This window comes from Dunckerocampus dactyliophorus, chromosome 15 (assembly GCF_027744805.1).
Source record: "Dunckerocampus dactyliophorus isolate RoL2022-P2 chromosome 15, RoL_Ddac_1.1, whole genome shotgun sequence".
NCBI classification, from domain to species: Eukaryota; Metazoa; Chordata; class Actinopteri; order Syngnathiformes; family Syngnathidae; genus Dunckerocampus; species Dunckerocampus dactyliophorus.
The window spans coordinates 2942235-2956495 of record NC_072833.1 but is presented as its reverse complement, the minus strand read 5'-3'; the positions used below and the strand labels follow the sequence as shown (position 1 = coordinate 2956495).

Genomic DNA, 14261 nt, shown 5'->3' with positions numbered 1-14261 from the left:
AAGTATATAATCCTGTCCTGTCTGTTATCTTTCTTTAAATAAAATACAGTACAAATTGGCATATTTCAGACATAGTGATTAATCATGATTAATTAATTTCACAACTGTGATTAATCAGATTAAAATATGAATACTTTTTAAAGAATTTCACAGCCCTAATTATTATTTTTCATTACTATTATTAATATTCATCATTATTGTTTATTAATTTTTTGTTACCACCGTTATTATAGTATTATTATTTTTATTATTATTATTTAAAGTATTTATCAATTTTTATTATTCTGCTTATTTTCTTTTGTTTAATTACAAAGAAAATGCAAATAGTTATTATTATTATTAAGCAACTGGACATGTGCAGGTGAATACGACAGCACCTCAATTTTTGGTTTTTTTTTAGATTTATCAGCACGGGCGTGGCTGGCATGTACGCCTGAGGGGGAGAGAGAGCAAGTGTGGGGGTCCATAACCGTGGTCCGCTTGCTCGGGGGGCTTGTGGATGTTCCACTGATGGATGAGGAGTGACAGATCGGGGTTAGCCGCCAGGGGAGTCCATTTTCTTTTGCATCGCACGCTCCTATATAGGCGAGCAAGAACAGAGGAAGGCGTGATGCGAGCCCCTCCTCCTCCTCCTCCTCTTCTTCCTCACTCTCTCTCTTTCCTCTCCAGTGCATCAGTCAGTCGGCTGCACGCCGCATTGACGCTGCTCCATCCCTGCTCTCATCTGCGAGCAGTGGACCTTGCTGAGATTGTGTGCCTTTTTCTTTTCTTTTTTTACAAGGGATATGCAACACATGCGGTCCGTCTTCAGTGATGCAGCAGAGCCACACAACACATTCGGATGGAACTCACAAGTTTGCACCTCATCAATGCTGCTTTTGAGGCAGCGAGGCTTCCGCGCCGTCTCCAACATGGGTGTTGACTGAACGGAGGGGGAGCCGCAGAGGACACGAAGGTGCGCTTTTTTGGATTTAGAACTCCAACAACCATGCAGATGCTCTCATTTGTGGTGCTGCTAGCACATGCACATGTGTGCTTGTCTGTGAGGAGCAATGCATGGATTAGAGAGGACTCCTCCAGGACTTCCAGTGGGAAGGAGAGGCACCAAAACAAAGCCACAGGTGAGTCCCCGCTGGAGCTGCAGGCAGTCATCAGAGGGACCTTTAACTCGAGGCGGTTTCCACACTCGAATAGGACGGTGACACCCGTGCAGGATCCCTCCCACTGGGACCCGACGCGCCTCCACCATAATAAGAGGACAAAGTTGAGTAGTGCAGGTGGACACCACAATGCGCCTAAGCCCTCCTCAATGGGCGGAGGAGGGGGCCTGGCAGAGGGAGACCGTCGCAGGAGGGGCACAAAAGAGGAGAAAGCCTGGAAGAGGGGGAGAACCCGCCCAAACAAAAGCCCGGAGCCTCATTCGTCGCCATGGGAACCCATCCCAAAGCCCGTGGCTCTAACATCCACCGAGGCGCCCTTTGACCTCCTCACCAGGAGGCCCGAGTTCTTCACCTTACGCGAGGAGAACCCGTGGGACGCCACGCCGATCACGCCGCCCGGCTGGCAGGACTTCGGAGGGGACGAGATCAAGAACCCCTTCTACCCGGTAACCGGCGAGACGTACGCCGCCTACGCCATCACCTGCGTGTCGGGGTTTATCTTCCTGGTGGGGCTGGCGGGCAACATCGCCATCCTGTGCATCGTGTGCCAGAACTACTACATGAAGAGCATCTCCAACTCTCTGCTGGCTAACTTGGCCGTGTGGGACTTCGCGCTCATCTTGTTCTGCCTGCCCATGGTGGTCTTCCATGAGCTTACCAAGTCCTGGCTGCTGGGGGAGTTCACCTGCAGAGTGGTGCCATACATGGAGGTAACGTAGTCTCTATGGAGGTAGTAGTGTCGTTTTGCAAGTGATGGCAAGATAATGGTTTAGGATGTCACTGCTGCAGGCCTCACCCATCCCTCAAGGCACAGGACACAAAAATAGGGCGCACAATCCAAAAAAATACTAAATCATCAGGTTTGTCCCTCTCACAATTTAGCTGGGCTGTACTAATCCGTTACATTAGCGTCCAGTCGTTAGCCCTGTGTAGTACATTACAGGGACAATGTTTGTCGTTGTTGCACAAGTGCACCTACAGGTGACCTTTCATAAAGAAACCCCCTCCCTGTCCTCGTCCGCCATCTGTCTCTTCCTTATACACGCCTTAGATTGACAGCTTGTTTACACCGTGTTGATTCCTTCCCCTTTTGTGCCCTCGCCGCAATTCCATCAGTGTCACCCGGCAGAAGACACCTGCTTTTGTATCAAGAGACGCATTTTCCAGCTCAAGGAGCTTGTTTTTGTTTTTGTTTTTTTGTTTTAAAAGGTAAATAAATTTGGTAAAAAGAGGCACACAATCACATCTGCGCATGTATTCGCAAAATCATACCCATGGTGGTTAAAAAAAAAGCATGCGAAAGCAACAGGTGGCGCTTTAACCCCTAACTGTACGTCTGTTTCAGCCAATTGGTTTCAGACCCGACAGTGATAAGTGAATTTCCACAAAGTAGTATTCCTTCATAAACAATGGAATATAAAACCTGATTACGACCTTCTAAATATGTTTTTAAACATGATTAGAGACCTCTAGAGATGACACAACACTCCTATAGTCACCTAAGAGTAATAAGCCATTTAAGACTTAAATAAGACTCACACTCGTGTGTGTTGCTATAAAAGTGTTCCCTAGGGGAGCCGAGTGGCGGGTGCACAGGAAGTGATGTCAGGGTTCAGAGCTGAGTTTATTGCCGTAACAGTAGCTCGTGTTATTATTGGGTATTTTTATTGGGGATTATTGTGCCTGTTGTGAGGTCATTCAAACCTGCAATAAAAGCCTGTTGTTCCGGTGATCAAGTCTGCCCTTTGTGTGCCTCATCAAACATTGCAGTAACGTTACTGACACCTAGTGGCCAGTGTACAATGCCACATATCATTCACAGCGTCTTTGAATGCGTCTTCTGAATGCCTTTCATTTGTATTTTTTGTTTGTTTAGCCATTTTCATGCTTGAAAATGCTTAATTTAGGCAAAACATACATACAAATTGCTTCAATATGCATATTGTTTGACTAATAATGGATCGTATTCAACCACAAAACTGCATGATTTATTAATTCATATATTTTTGAAAAACCGTGATAGAGTGAACCTGCGAAATTGGAACCGTAAAGCGGCGAGGGAAAACATGCGTGCTGTACATTTGACCTGCATCATCACGTATATACAAGTACAAGATGAGAAGATTACTGATTTATAGTGATTGAGATGTGTTTTCTGCAGGGCCGTGAATGCTGCATTGCAAATGATCCACTGTACATTGCACAACACAGCACAGCAGCAACAGAACCAATGTTGTAACAGCGGTAAGGAGCCAACCGCTCTGCTCCTGCAAGGCGATACACTGTACTTCAAATGCAGCGAATGTCATCTTGTGAAGATTTTAAGAAAAAGACATCAGCAGGTTGCCTACAGCCACAAAGCCAATGTTTCTTAACACGTTGGTCCCTAATAACACACATCCTCTGCAGCAAATGACTATTCAGTGGACATTTCTTTTAAAAACATCATCTATCAGCGTGTGTCTCCATGAGTTTGCAGCCTGAAGGCTTACTGTCTCCTTGTGGAACACACAAACACCCCAATATTATGTAATAGATATTATATTATTCATCACTTAACCCAAATTCATTCAGCCTAAATAACCACACCACACGGCACATGTGCACAATCACGCTGTAGATAACGCTGCCTTCGGTGAACCTGGTTTTACTCGCTGTTCAATGGAGAGGAGCGACAGCAGAGCAGAGATTTGGGCGAGCGGCCAGTCGGTATTATTCCAGATAAGCCAGTCTGTCGTGCACAGAGCAGCACATTCGAGCGGCAACAGCTTTTTGTTGTTTTGAAGTCCACCGAAATAGCAAGCGGTGCAGGAGATCATTCAGAACTGTGTTGACATAATGCCACTTTTTCAGAAAAGCGGACTGTCACACATGGTGACACATTATATCTTCAAGCGTAAAGACTCGCCCCTCGGGACATTAGTGCTAATTGTCTCTCGTCAGCCTGCAACATAAATCTAATGAGTCCCTTGAAGGTGTCTTTCCTGTGTAATGTTTTGCTTTAAAATACCATTTTGGATCATATCGACACATCAGCGATGCGGACAGGAGAGTCTTGTTCCTCGCTTGGACTTTGCTGTGTGGTACGATCCGCCCCGCTAGGCCTCCTCTGCTATGCTCCGGTGGAGACAGAAAGCAGCACAAAGACAGACAGTGAGATTTATTAAAAAGGGCTGCATGGAGCTGCAGAGAGGGCCTCGCTGAAATTGTTGCGCATTTATCAGCTTGACACGTTCCCATTCGATTACAGCACAAGCTTGTCGGGGTACAGTCTGTCGGTGCAGCATATATTTAAGCATCTAGTCTGCTGCATGCAAAGTTAGTGGGGCATGCTCATCCAGCAGATGGGCGGAATTGGCCTCCCCTCCACTGATCGCTGCCCACGGCTGTTCTCTCCGCAGCAGCTATCTGTGATTAGACAAAAGCCTCAGGGGAACACACACTCAGTACAGTACAGTATAGCAGCGTTTGGTTACTTCATTCTACGAGTCTTCATGGAGTGGTATGAAGTTGGAAAGCAGACAAGCATCAGCCACCTGGAAAAAGCTATTTTACCGCCAGCTACACTCAAATGTAGATTTTTAATATCCAAGGTAATATGCCACAGAGCGTGATGCAATTTAATGGAGGAGGGAATTTATTGTCCAGGAGAAATTGTCAGGGAGATGCTATAAAAACGGAATCCCTAAATGGGCTTTTGATGTTTGGCCTCACGAGAGAGCTCTACTTACGCTAATTATCACATGAAGGCATTTTATATACAGCACTTTTTAGCATGGAATAGAATAGAAGTCCATGAAAACTACTTTTATTTACAAGTTCCTTTTTTCACTTAAAAACATGATTTGGAGTGCATGAGAAAGTAGAAAGGAATATAATACTTTTATGAACACACAAGTTACTAATTAACTCTGAGCCATACATAATTAGTTTGTCACATACTATGTATTTTGTAAAAAAAAAATATTTAGACATATATACTGTATATATATACATATACATACTGTATATATACATATATATATATATATATATATTTTTTTTTTTTTAACTAAAGGCCAAATAACAATAATAATACAGTACATAAATATATATAGGGACACTAATTGGAGGAATAGAATTGGAGAAAGGCTGAAGAACATTCAATGAATACATAACAAGTACATTTTCTAAATGAATAATCTGGAGTGCATGAGAAATTGTAAAAGAAAACGTAGCTCTCTAAGACCACACGGTCATTCACAAAGAACTTTACTGCGCAACACAGCAACAACCGATCCATGCAGATGTCAATAAATATGTTGGATGCCGACCAGCCATGATACTTTAACTGCGGCTTTTACCATCCATCAGGCTGATAGATGGATGATGGCTGTCTGCTGTACGTTGACGCCTACGCACACGTCTGTAAGTGTGCGTCCACATTATCCCCCATTCATCACGTGATGACTCTCATTAGCGCTGACAGTGACAGTGGCCAGACAGCCTCCACCAGTCCTTCTTAGGACCCAATTAATCTCTCTGGACCTTTAATCAGGAATTTAATGACCTTTTATTAAAGAAACACACAAAGGGACACACCTGCTGCTCAAATGAATGACCACAACGTGAATAAACAACAGCTGTACTCGGGATAGAACTCAAAATTCACTACGCCGGACTCCTGGATCCAGACTACCTGTCCTATTGTATCAATTATTCATGAACCAAAATGACTTTTTAAAAATGGTTGAATGAAGGCGCTGTTTTCAGCTGTGAACAAGAAAATAGCCCCCAAATGCAATCACCCCAAAGACGACGTGGCTCGTTTCTCTCATTCTAGTCGTCTTTGCTTGTTTTCCCTGCCTCATCTGCATGAAATCCCGTCCCCGCAACTAACACGGCTTTGTCACGCCACCAGCCCTGACTTTTGGACTCTCTCTGGAGAACAAAGCTTGTTTGTGGTGCGCCTCGGCAGCACTGATCAAAGGCGCCGCGTGACTTTTTAAAAAGCCACGCTCGTCCAGCCATGAAATATTCACCGTGTGCAGATGTGACGTGTTTGTAGGCAGCCACGTGTGGGAATAAACGTGCTAGATTAGCGCCAAAGGCGCCTGAATGCATGGGTTAGGGAACAGTATTCTTATGTGTGGGGTTTTCATGATAGATCCTGAGGTTTTTTTCAGTTTTAAAATTGCACGGCGGGCCAGATGAAACGCTAGGGCAGGCCACGGATGGCCCTCGGCCTGCACGTTGTCCACACCTGCATTGGAACAAAAAAACAAATACACAAATCAGGGTATTTAAGATGTTAGGCTTGTAGAAAGACTTCCCAAAGGACTGAAAACTCTTTCTGTAGTTACCATAATTGCAATTAACACCTCTATTTAATTAAAGTCTCCTTTTGTGAGCGGTCTACAAAAGCAAACAACCGCTAAGGTTGCTAGCTTCCATCATATTTATTATCATTATCATGGGTGGTCATGTGTCTACCTCTGCATGCACATTCAAATGTTGCTGAACGGCTGTTTGCTGTTGTTTACAATGAACTCATCTGTGGTGTTCATGCTGGTTGAGTAGCTTGCGTCTCACCGCTGTTACAACATTGGTTGTGTAATTGCTATGTTGATGTATAATGCGGTGAAACCTCGGTGAGCGTACGCCCTGGTTAGCGTGTTTCTTACAATTAAATTGAAAATAAATGAAATGTAAAATTTACGGCAAAATTTTGCTTTGGTTTACATAAATTTGCGAGTCAGCGAGCAATATGGCGCCCGTCTTGTCCTGTTATTAAGCATCCAGCAGTGTTCCGTTTGACTTGACTTGGACCTCCTGGAACGGATTAATGACGCAAAGTGTGGTTCCACTGTACTGGTTACAAAAGTCAGACAGTTACGTTGTTATATATAGTGTTCCCTCGTTTATCGCGGGGGATAGGTTCCCGAAAAAAGCCTGCAATAAGTGAACTCTGCAAAGTATAGCCAACTTTCTTTGTTAACAATTATTATGTTTTAAGGCTGCAAAACCCCTCACCATACATTTTATAGACTTTTCTCAGGCAAGCATTAACATTTTCTCACATTTGGCTCTTGCTTAAACACTCCAAAAAGTTCAAACCTTCATCAGAATTTGAATGATCAACCTACGAGGTTGGACACAAGACGTTATTAGGTGACTCACTCACTCACTCTTCTGACCGTGCCTATTCGTCGTCCTGGCGCCGTTCCGCTGTAATGTAGCGTTTTTGTATCCTTGTTCAAACATATTTCTATTGTCGTTGTATATTCCTCCTCCTTCCGTGATGGTGCTCTACAGCTGCAACTTCTTCTTCCTCCTCTGCCTTTTGGGTGCGACCGCAGGTGCCTTTGACGGTGCAGAACGTTTCGTCGACATTGCGGGTGTTGTCGGGGATAAGACTTGCAAACATACAGAACTTCAGAGTCACACTGCCAAGCTAAAAAACACACAAAAAAGTCTGCGAAACAGCGAGTCCACGAAAGGTGAACCGCAATGTAGCGGGAGAACACTGTAATGAGTTTTGGGTTGTAATTCGAGTACTGTATTCCTATACTTCAGTACCTCGAGTGCAGCTCTTAGTATTCCGGATGTCTGTCCAGGAGGTTTACGTTTCTAGCAGCAACACAAAGGCTCTCTGGGGCCATCTGGGATGCAGGTAATTAAATCTGATATGACAGGAGGGACTGGAAGGGGGCTGGTTATTTAAGAGGAGCAGAGGATGTTTAATGTGGAACAAGAGGGTGAGGAAGTCACAGGTACAAAAGCCAGAGACAGAGTGAAGAGGATGTAAAGGATGAAGATCAGTGGCTGTTTTGGCAGGTTTGGTGCTGGAGACCGTTCGTGCGAGGACATGCTCCAGCTGCTGTAGAGGAATACCGCACTGGCTGCCAAACTGGCTGTTAATCCAACAGATCCTTTAGCACGGGAAACAATCCTGCCAGTGAGCTTTAATGGCGGCTCGCGGCCTTCTGTTGTGTGTCACACGTCCTCGCCACGTGTCTTCATTTAGCACGGAAATCAACTTCTTTAAGATTGAGCCAGTGGAGCTACACGTGTCTGCTCTTTGTTATCCCCTTCCCGGTAAACACTTGGATCTGAAAGTGTCAACTACGAGTTTGAAAAGAGTGTCACATCACATCACCTGAATGGGTTCTACATTTAATGCCATCCTCTCTGCTCCTTTCAGGTGGCATCCCTGGGCGTGACCACCTTCACCCTGTGCGCCCTCTGCATCGACCGCTTCCGCGCGGCCACCAATGTGCAGATGTACTATGAGATGATCGAGAACTGCACCTCCACCACCGCCAAACTAGCCGTCATCTGGATCGGAGCCCTCCTGTTGGCGCTACCTGAGCTGCTCATCCGCCAGCTGGTGGTGGAAGACGCAGAGATCCCGGATGAGCCTCCGGTGGAACGCTGCATCATCCGGATATCCACGTCCCTCCCGGATATGCTCTACGTTTTAGGTTTGACCTACGAGGGCGCACGACTGTGGTGGTGCTTCGGTTGCTACTTCTGCCTACCCACCCTATTCACCATCGGGTGCTCTCTGGTGACGGCGAGGAAGATCCGCCACGCCGAGCAGGCCAGCGTGCGCAGCAACAAGAAGCAGATCCGCCTGGAGAGCCAGATGAACTGCACGGTGGTGGCGCTGGCCATCGTCTACGGCGCATGCGTGGTGCCCGAGAACATCTGCAACATCGTGTCCGTGTACATGGCGGCCGGCGTTCCTGAGCACACCATGTCCGTGCTGCACCTACTCTCCCAGCTGCTGCTCTTCTGTCGGGCTGCCGTCACGCCCGTGCTGCTCCTCCTCCTGTGTCGCCCGCTGGGCAGGGCCTTCCTGGACTGCTGCTGTTGCTGTTGCTGCAGCCGCACGCCCTCCTCCACCACGGCCAGTGACGATAACGAACATGAGTGCACCACCGAGCTGGAGCTGTCGCCGTTCAGCACCATACGGCGCGAGCTGAGCAACTACACGCCGGCCGGGTCCAACTGCTAAGGTGATGGTGCGTTTGCCTTACCCGGTCCAGGCACATGTCCAAATAGGCGCATGAGGGACAGTGTCCATGCCCAGCATTCACTTACGACGACCACCGCCAAGCAGAAATCTACCCGTTTTCAGCAATGGTGAACCTACTACATTCAAAGACAAGAGTGCTCTGCTGTTCTTAAGGATCCACTCCAAAAACGTTGTACTGTTTTTAAGGATTTACTGCAAAAACGCCAGGCAAAGATCTTCTGAGACAGGAAGACTGCTGTTTTTAAGGATCTACTGCACTGCACTATGATGCACACGAGTCAAAAATCCTCTGTTAAAGTAGTCCTCAAGAAGTAACCTGCTAACTAGCAAACTCTTTTGTTTACAGTTCTGCCTTGGCTGAGGTTAGCATGCTACTGTTTCAACACTAACATAAAGAACCACTACAAATAACGATGCGCAATGAATGCCCTGCGGTGCTCTTAAAGACAAGTGAACTCAAATTTCATTCACTCTGCCATCTGGAACACTAATCCAGTAGAAACCAGATGCATCCGATGTGGATTTCATTGGTAAAAATTAGCATCAAATCTAATACAATGGAACCTTGGTTATCATCATTAAAGTCTTCCACAAGGTCCAACTCTAACCAAAACAGATGCTATCTGAATCAATTTTTTCCCATAAGAAATCATGTAAATCCGATTAACCCATCCCAGAAAGCCAAAAGTGTTAACACAAAACATGTTCTTATAGTTTTACAATTATAGTTTTCGGGGTCTGGGGCAGCCGTGGGTCAGGAGGTAGAGCAGGTCATCCAAAAACCACCTTGACAAGACCCTTCAACCACCTTGCTCCTGCAGCCAAAACCAGCTCCAAATTGTAACACTCGGACCAAGCACATGGTCTCCATTCACTCTGCCCAGGCTTGCATCCTGTCCCGGGGCGCTACCATTGTCTCTCGAGACAGAAGGATGCCTACTGCCTGCTACAATTATAGTTTTACATGCAGTAAACAATTCCAATATATTGGAATATATATAATTCCAATATAAATGAGGAATGAAAGGGATAAAAGAACATTTAAGGCTACTTTTACCTTCATCAAAGACGTGATTCTTGATGTGACTGTTCCCAAAGACACAACGTGGCAGCAAGACGCCACACGGACACCACCTTCCTGTTTTGCCATGAGTTATTCTTGAGTTCAATAGTGTTTCTCACCTCAATAACCCACAATGGAGCCACAGAAAGTTTCAAGCGCCAGCATTTTGATAAAGACGGTGAAAAACACTCTTGAATTGAATAAATCATTCATGACAAAACAGGAAGATAGCGTCCATCGTTGTGTCTCGCTGCCACATTGTGTCTTTGTGTCACATCAACAATCACGTCGTTGATGAAGGTAAAAGTCATCTTAAATGTTCATTTATGCCTTTCATTCCTCATTTGTATGTATTTAGAATTGTTTTATGTATGTGAACATATAAAAACGTGTTTTGTGTTTTTGAGAGCGATGACATCATAGATGGGTTACGTAGCTGACTTCTGGTTTCTGGCTTCTGGCTGCCATTGTGTAACTTAACAAGCTAGCTTCTTTGTTAGAAGCTAAGGATGTTTTGTGGTAAAAATACGAACACAGTTGGACTCACGCAGTGTATTAATACCACGCCAAGATGCTCCGTATTGTTCGCTAACGGGAAAGTATAAGTAAACCGAAGCAAAATGTTTTAGGTTAACTGGAAAGCACGCTAACCGGGGGCGGACGCTAACCGAGGTTCCACTGTACATCATAGTCGGCTGACACTGCCTACACGAAACAGGACTTTGTTTACACACAATATCTACTGTAAATCTACTCTCCTCGTGTTGGTACGCACATTTTAAACCACATCCCAGATAAAGAGAAACATCAAAATTTCATACATTTTAAAGCTACATTTTTTAATACAGCCCGTTATTAGACGATCCTAGTGTGCATCTACATTGTACATATGAAACACATTTACGTGCACTGTATGTACTTGTATATGTTGGACATCACTGGGCTGGTCTCAGACATGTGGAATTAAAAGCTTGACACTGGACTAATGGATGATAATATAAAGTAGTCAACATGGAGCAGACACTGTTGTATCATATTACGCCTTGCACTGTATATACAGTATAAATATATATTTAAATGGTTCTCTCTTTGGTGCTCTTATGACGAATGCGCTGTCAATAACAAATCAATCAGATCCACTTAGGTTGGCCAGCAAGTGAGCTGCACATTTCATTTGTGCTCAAGAAGACAAATGGTGGTTATTTGTGACGGTTCGGACTCTAAATGTAAAAATCTAGCGAGTCCAGTGCTAGCAAAAGCATGTAAAACAACGCCAAAGTGACATGTATTGTACTGTAAATCTGTTTTCTTACTTCGTCTAATGGCAAGATAAATGTGTCGCTCATTACAATCAAGCCAACTGAGAACTGGTGAAAAGTGGTTTACGTTCATATAATATCAACTGTTGTCCCCGTAAAGTGAGCCAATTGTCAACCAGTCAAAGGCTTCTTGTGCAAAATACAAAGGAAAAATCAGATTAACGGTCGTTGGTATCATGTTCTGATGTTCGGAAGTGGTGGTAATCACAGAGTGTTCTGTTTCTGTATCAATCATAAACCATTCAAGCAAGATCCATATTCATTTTGAAAGGCAGTCAACAAAAGATGAGGTCCGGTTTCTGCCATAATCACAGATCAAAGGTCAGATCGCGGTTAATTGACGCACCCGTAGTAAGTGAATTCCTGCGAAATAGGATTTATAAATGGAGTTAGAGTATAGAAACCCTGTTTACGACCTACTAAATACATTTGTTAACATTATTAGAGCCCTCTAGACATTAAATAAAACCCCTATAGTCACCGTGACACTAATATTAACCAATATAGTAGAGATAATAAGAGACAATTACACATATAAGACATAAATAAGAGAAAATATACTCACACACACTCACACCCCTAGCTTTGTTTTATTAGATACGCTGACTCCATGCTCATATAGAAATAATACTCACAGTAATTTATGTTATACATTATAATTAAACAAACAAGACAAAAGGTAAAACAAATGGAAAGGTCAGAATGTTCCTGCTCCTGTTCCTGTACATGATTTTAATCTATCAAATGACACCGTTGTTAGCACTTTTGCATGCAGGAATTACAGCCTGATGTCAGAGCAGGAGCCGTATTGATTACGACGGAGACGCTTAAAGCAGCTAGCAGAGGTCACGTTTCTTCTCCATTCTGATTAGCAATCGCTTCACGGGGACGACACTGTTGACTGACCAAAATCAATTAGGCCTTATGCTCGTCACGACCCGTGCAGGTGCAATGTTTCCAAGTATTCCGTGTCTCACAATCAAGTTCTTTTTTTGTATATGATTCTGCACTGCCAAACACCTTCTGTGTGTGTGTGTGTGCGCGCGTGTGTGTGTGTGTCTTGTGGTAGCAGCACACTACTAGTGCTTGTCAGGTCAGTTTGCCTCTTCCAGTCCTACAATCCGACTTGTTCAAGTACCATTAACTACCATGGTGCTACTGTATGTGCAAATCTGAGCACGACTCGTACTCCACTTAAAAGTCGGGATTTTGCGACTCAAAAGTCAAACTGACCTCCCTAATTCTCCAGAAAAGCAACTTTTAGGAAGGAGTACCGTGGATTGTAAGTGGCTCGGTGTGTAGTTCTCTGCTGTTGATGAAGTGATTCTTGTGTAACATACAACTAGTGATTGGTGGCTGCAAATGTTATAATAAGCACATAGCACTGTTTATGTCTTAACTTGCTCACTGGTTTCTAAATCTAGCTTTTTATATAGCCAAAAACTGTCCCTTTGTCTATGAGAGAATCTTTAAAAGTGTCCATTAAAAGCCTAAACGTGACATCTGTGTCCTGTAGCGTCTGCGTTGTGACACTTTCCTTAATTTCTCCGTGAATAATGTATGAATCTTAATGCTTCCCATTCATTTCCACAATGAGAAGATACTTCCTTTATTTCATTTCACTGTGGCAACTCCCTCCATCCTCTTCATTCTATTTAAAGCAATAATCCATCTTGTTGCTATGGATACTACATGTTACTGGATACAATATCAATACTGCTCTGCCACTGAGGTGAATACACGTGTGATGATAAAGAAGAAATCTATCCAAAGAGGCTATTCCACTAGAGATGAAACAGCAGGGGACCTGTTAGCTCGTCACAGAGCCTCTCTATATGATGGGTGCGCTTTGCTCTTCTTGAGGATCTCTTTGCTGTTTTTGAGGATGGACCCCAAAACGCTCTAGTCAATTTGCTGTTTTTGAGGGATTGACTGCAAAACAAGAGAGTCAAAAACCTTCCATGTGACGGGTGTGCTTTGCTGTTTTTGAAAATCGACTGCAAAAACGTTGGTCAGAGATCTATTATATGACGGGGCACTTTGCGTGCTTTTGAGAATCAACTGCAAAACAAACCAGTCAAAGATCCTCTATTTGACTGGTGTGCTTTGCTGTTTTTGATGACCAAGTGCACAAATGCTAGTCAAAGACCCACTGTATGATGGTGCACTTTGCGGTTTTTGAGGATCGACTGCACAACATGCCAGTCAAAGATCTTCCATATGACAGGTGCGCGTTGGTGTTTTTGAAAATCGACTGCAAAAACGCTTGTCAGAGATCTATTATAGTATATGGCTGGGCACTTTGCTGTTTTTGAGGGATCGACTGCAAAACAAGCGAGTCAAAGATCTTCCATATGACGGGTGTGCTTTGCTGTTTTTGAGGATGCGCTGCAAAAACGCTCATCAGAGGTCTATTAAATGACGGGGCACTTTGCTGTTATTGAGGATCGACTGCACAACTGCACGACTGTTGATGATCGAGTGCACAAACGCTAGTCAAAGATCATCTGTATGATGGTGCACTCTGCGGTTTTTGAGGATCGACTGCAAAACATACCAATTGAGATCCTCTATGTGACTGGTGTGCTTTGCTGTTTTTGATGACCGACCGCAAAACCACCAGTCAGTGATCCACTTTATGACACGTGTGCTTTGCTATTTTTGAAAAGCGACTGCAAAAACATTCGTCAGTGATCTAT

General features: G+C 44.2%; 1 protein-coding gene across 1 annotated transcript; it reads left to right on the top strand.

The window, feature by feature from the left end:
- Positions 1 to 627: 627 nt before the first annotated feature.
- Positions 628 to 13078, top strand: gpr37b (G protein-coupled receptor 37b). The gene is made up of 2 exons (XM_054753812.1): positions 628 to 1870; positions 8344 to 13078. The coding sequence occupies exons 1-2, from the start codon at positions 989 to 991 to the stop codon at positions 9157 to 9159; spliced, it is 1698 nt and encodes a 565-aa protein (XP_054609787.1). The 5' UTR covers positions 628 to 988; the 3' UTR covers positions 9160 to 13078.
- The last annotated feature ends 1183 nt before the right edge of the window (positions 13079 to 14261 follow it).

Coding starts and splice junctions, on each gene's coding strand:
- gpr37b (XM_054753812.1), top strand. CDS start 989: ATGCAGATGCTCTCATTTGTGGTGCTGCTAGCACATGCACATGTGTGC. Junction 1,871..8,343: donor GAGTGGTGCCATACATGGAG/GTAACGTAGTCT, acceptor TGCTCCTTTCAG/GTGGCATCCCTGGGCGTGAC.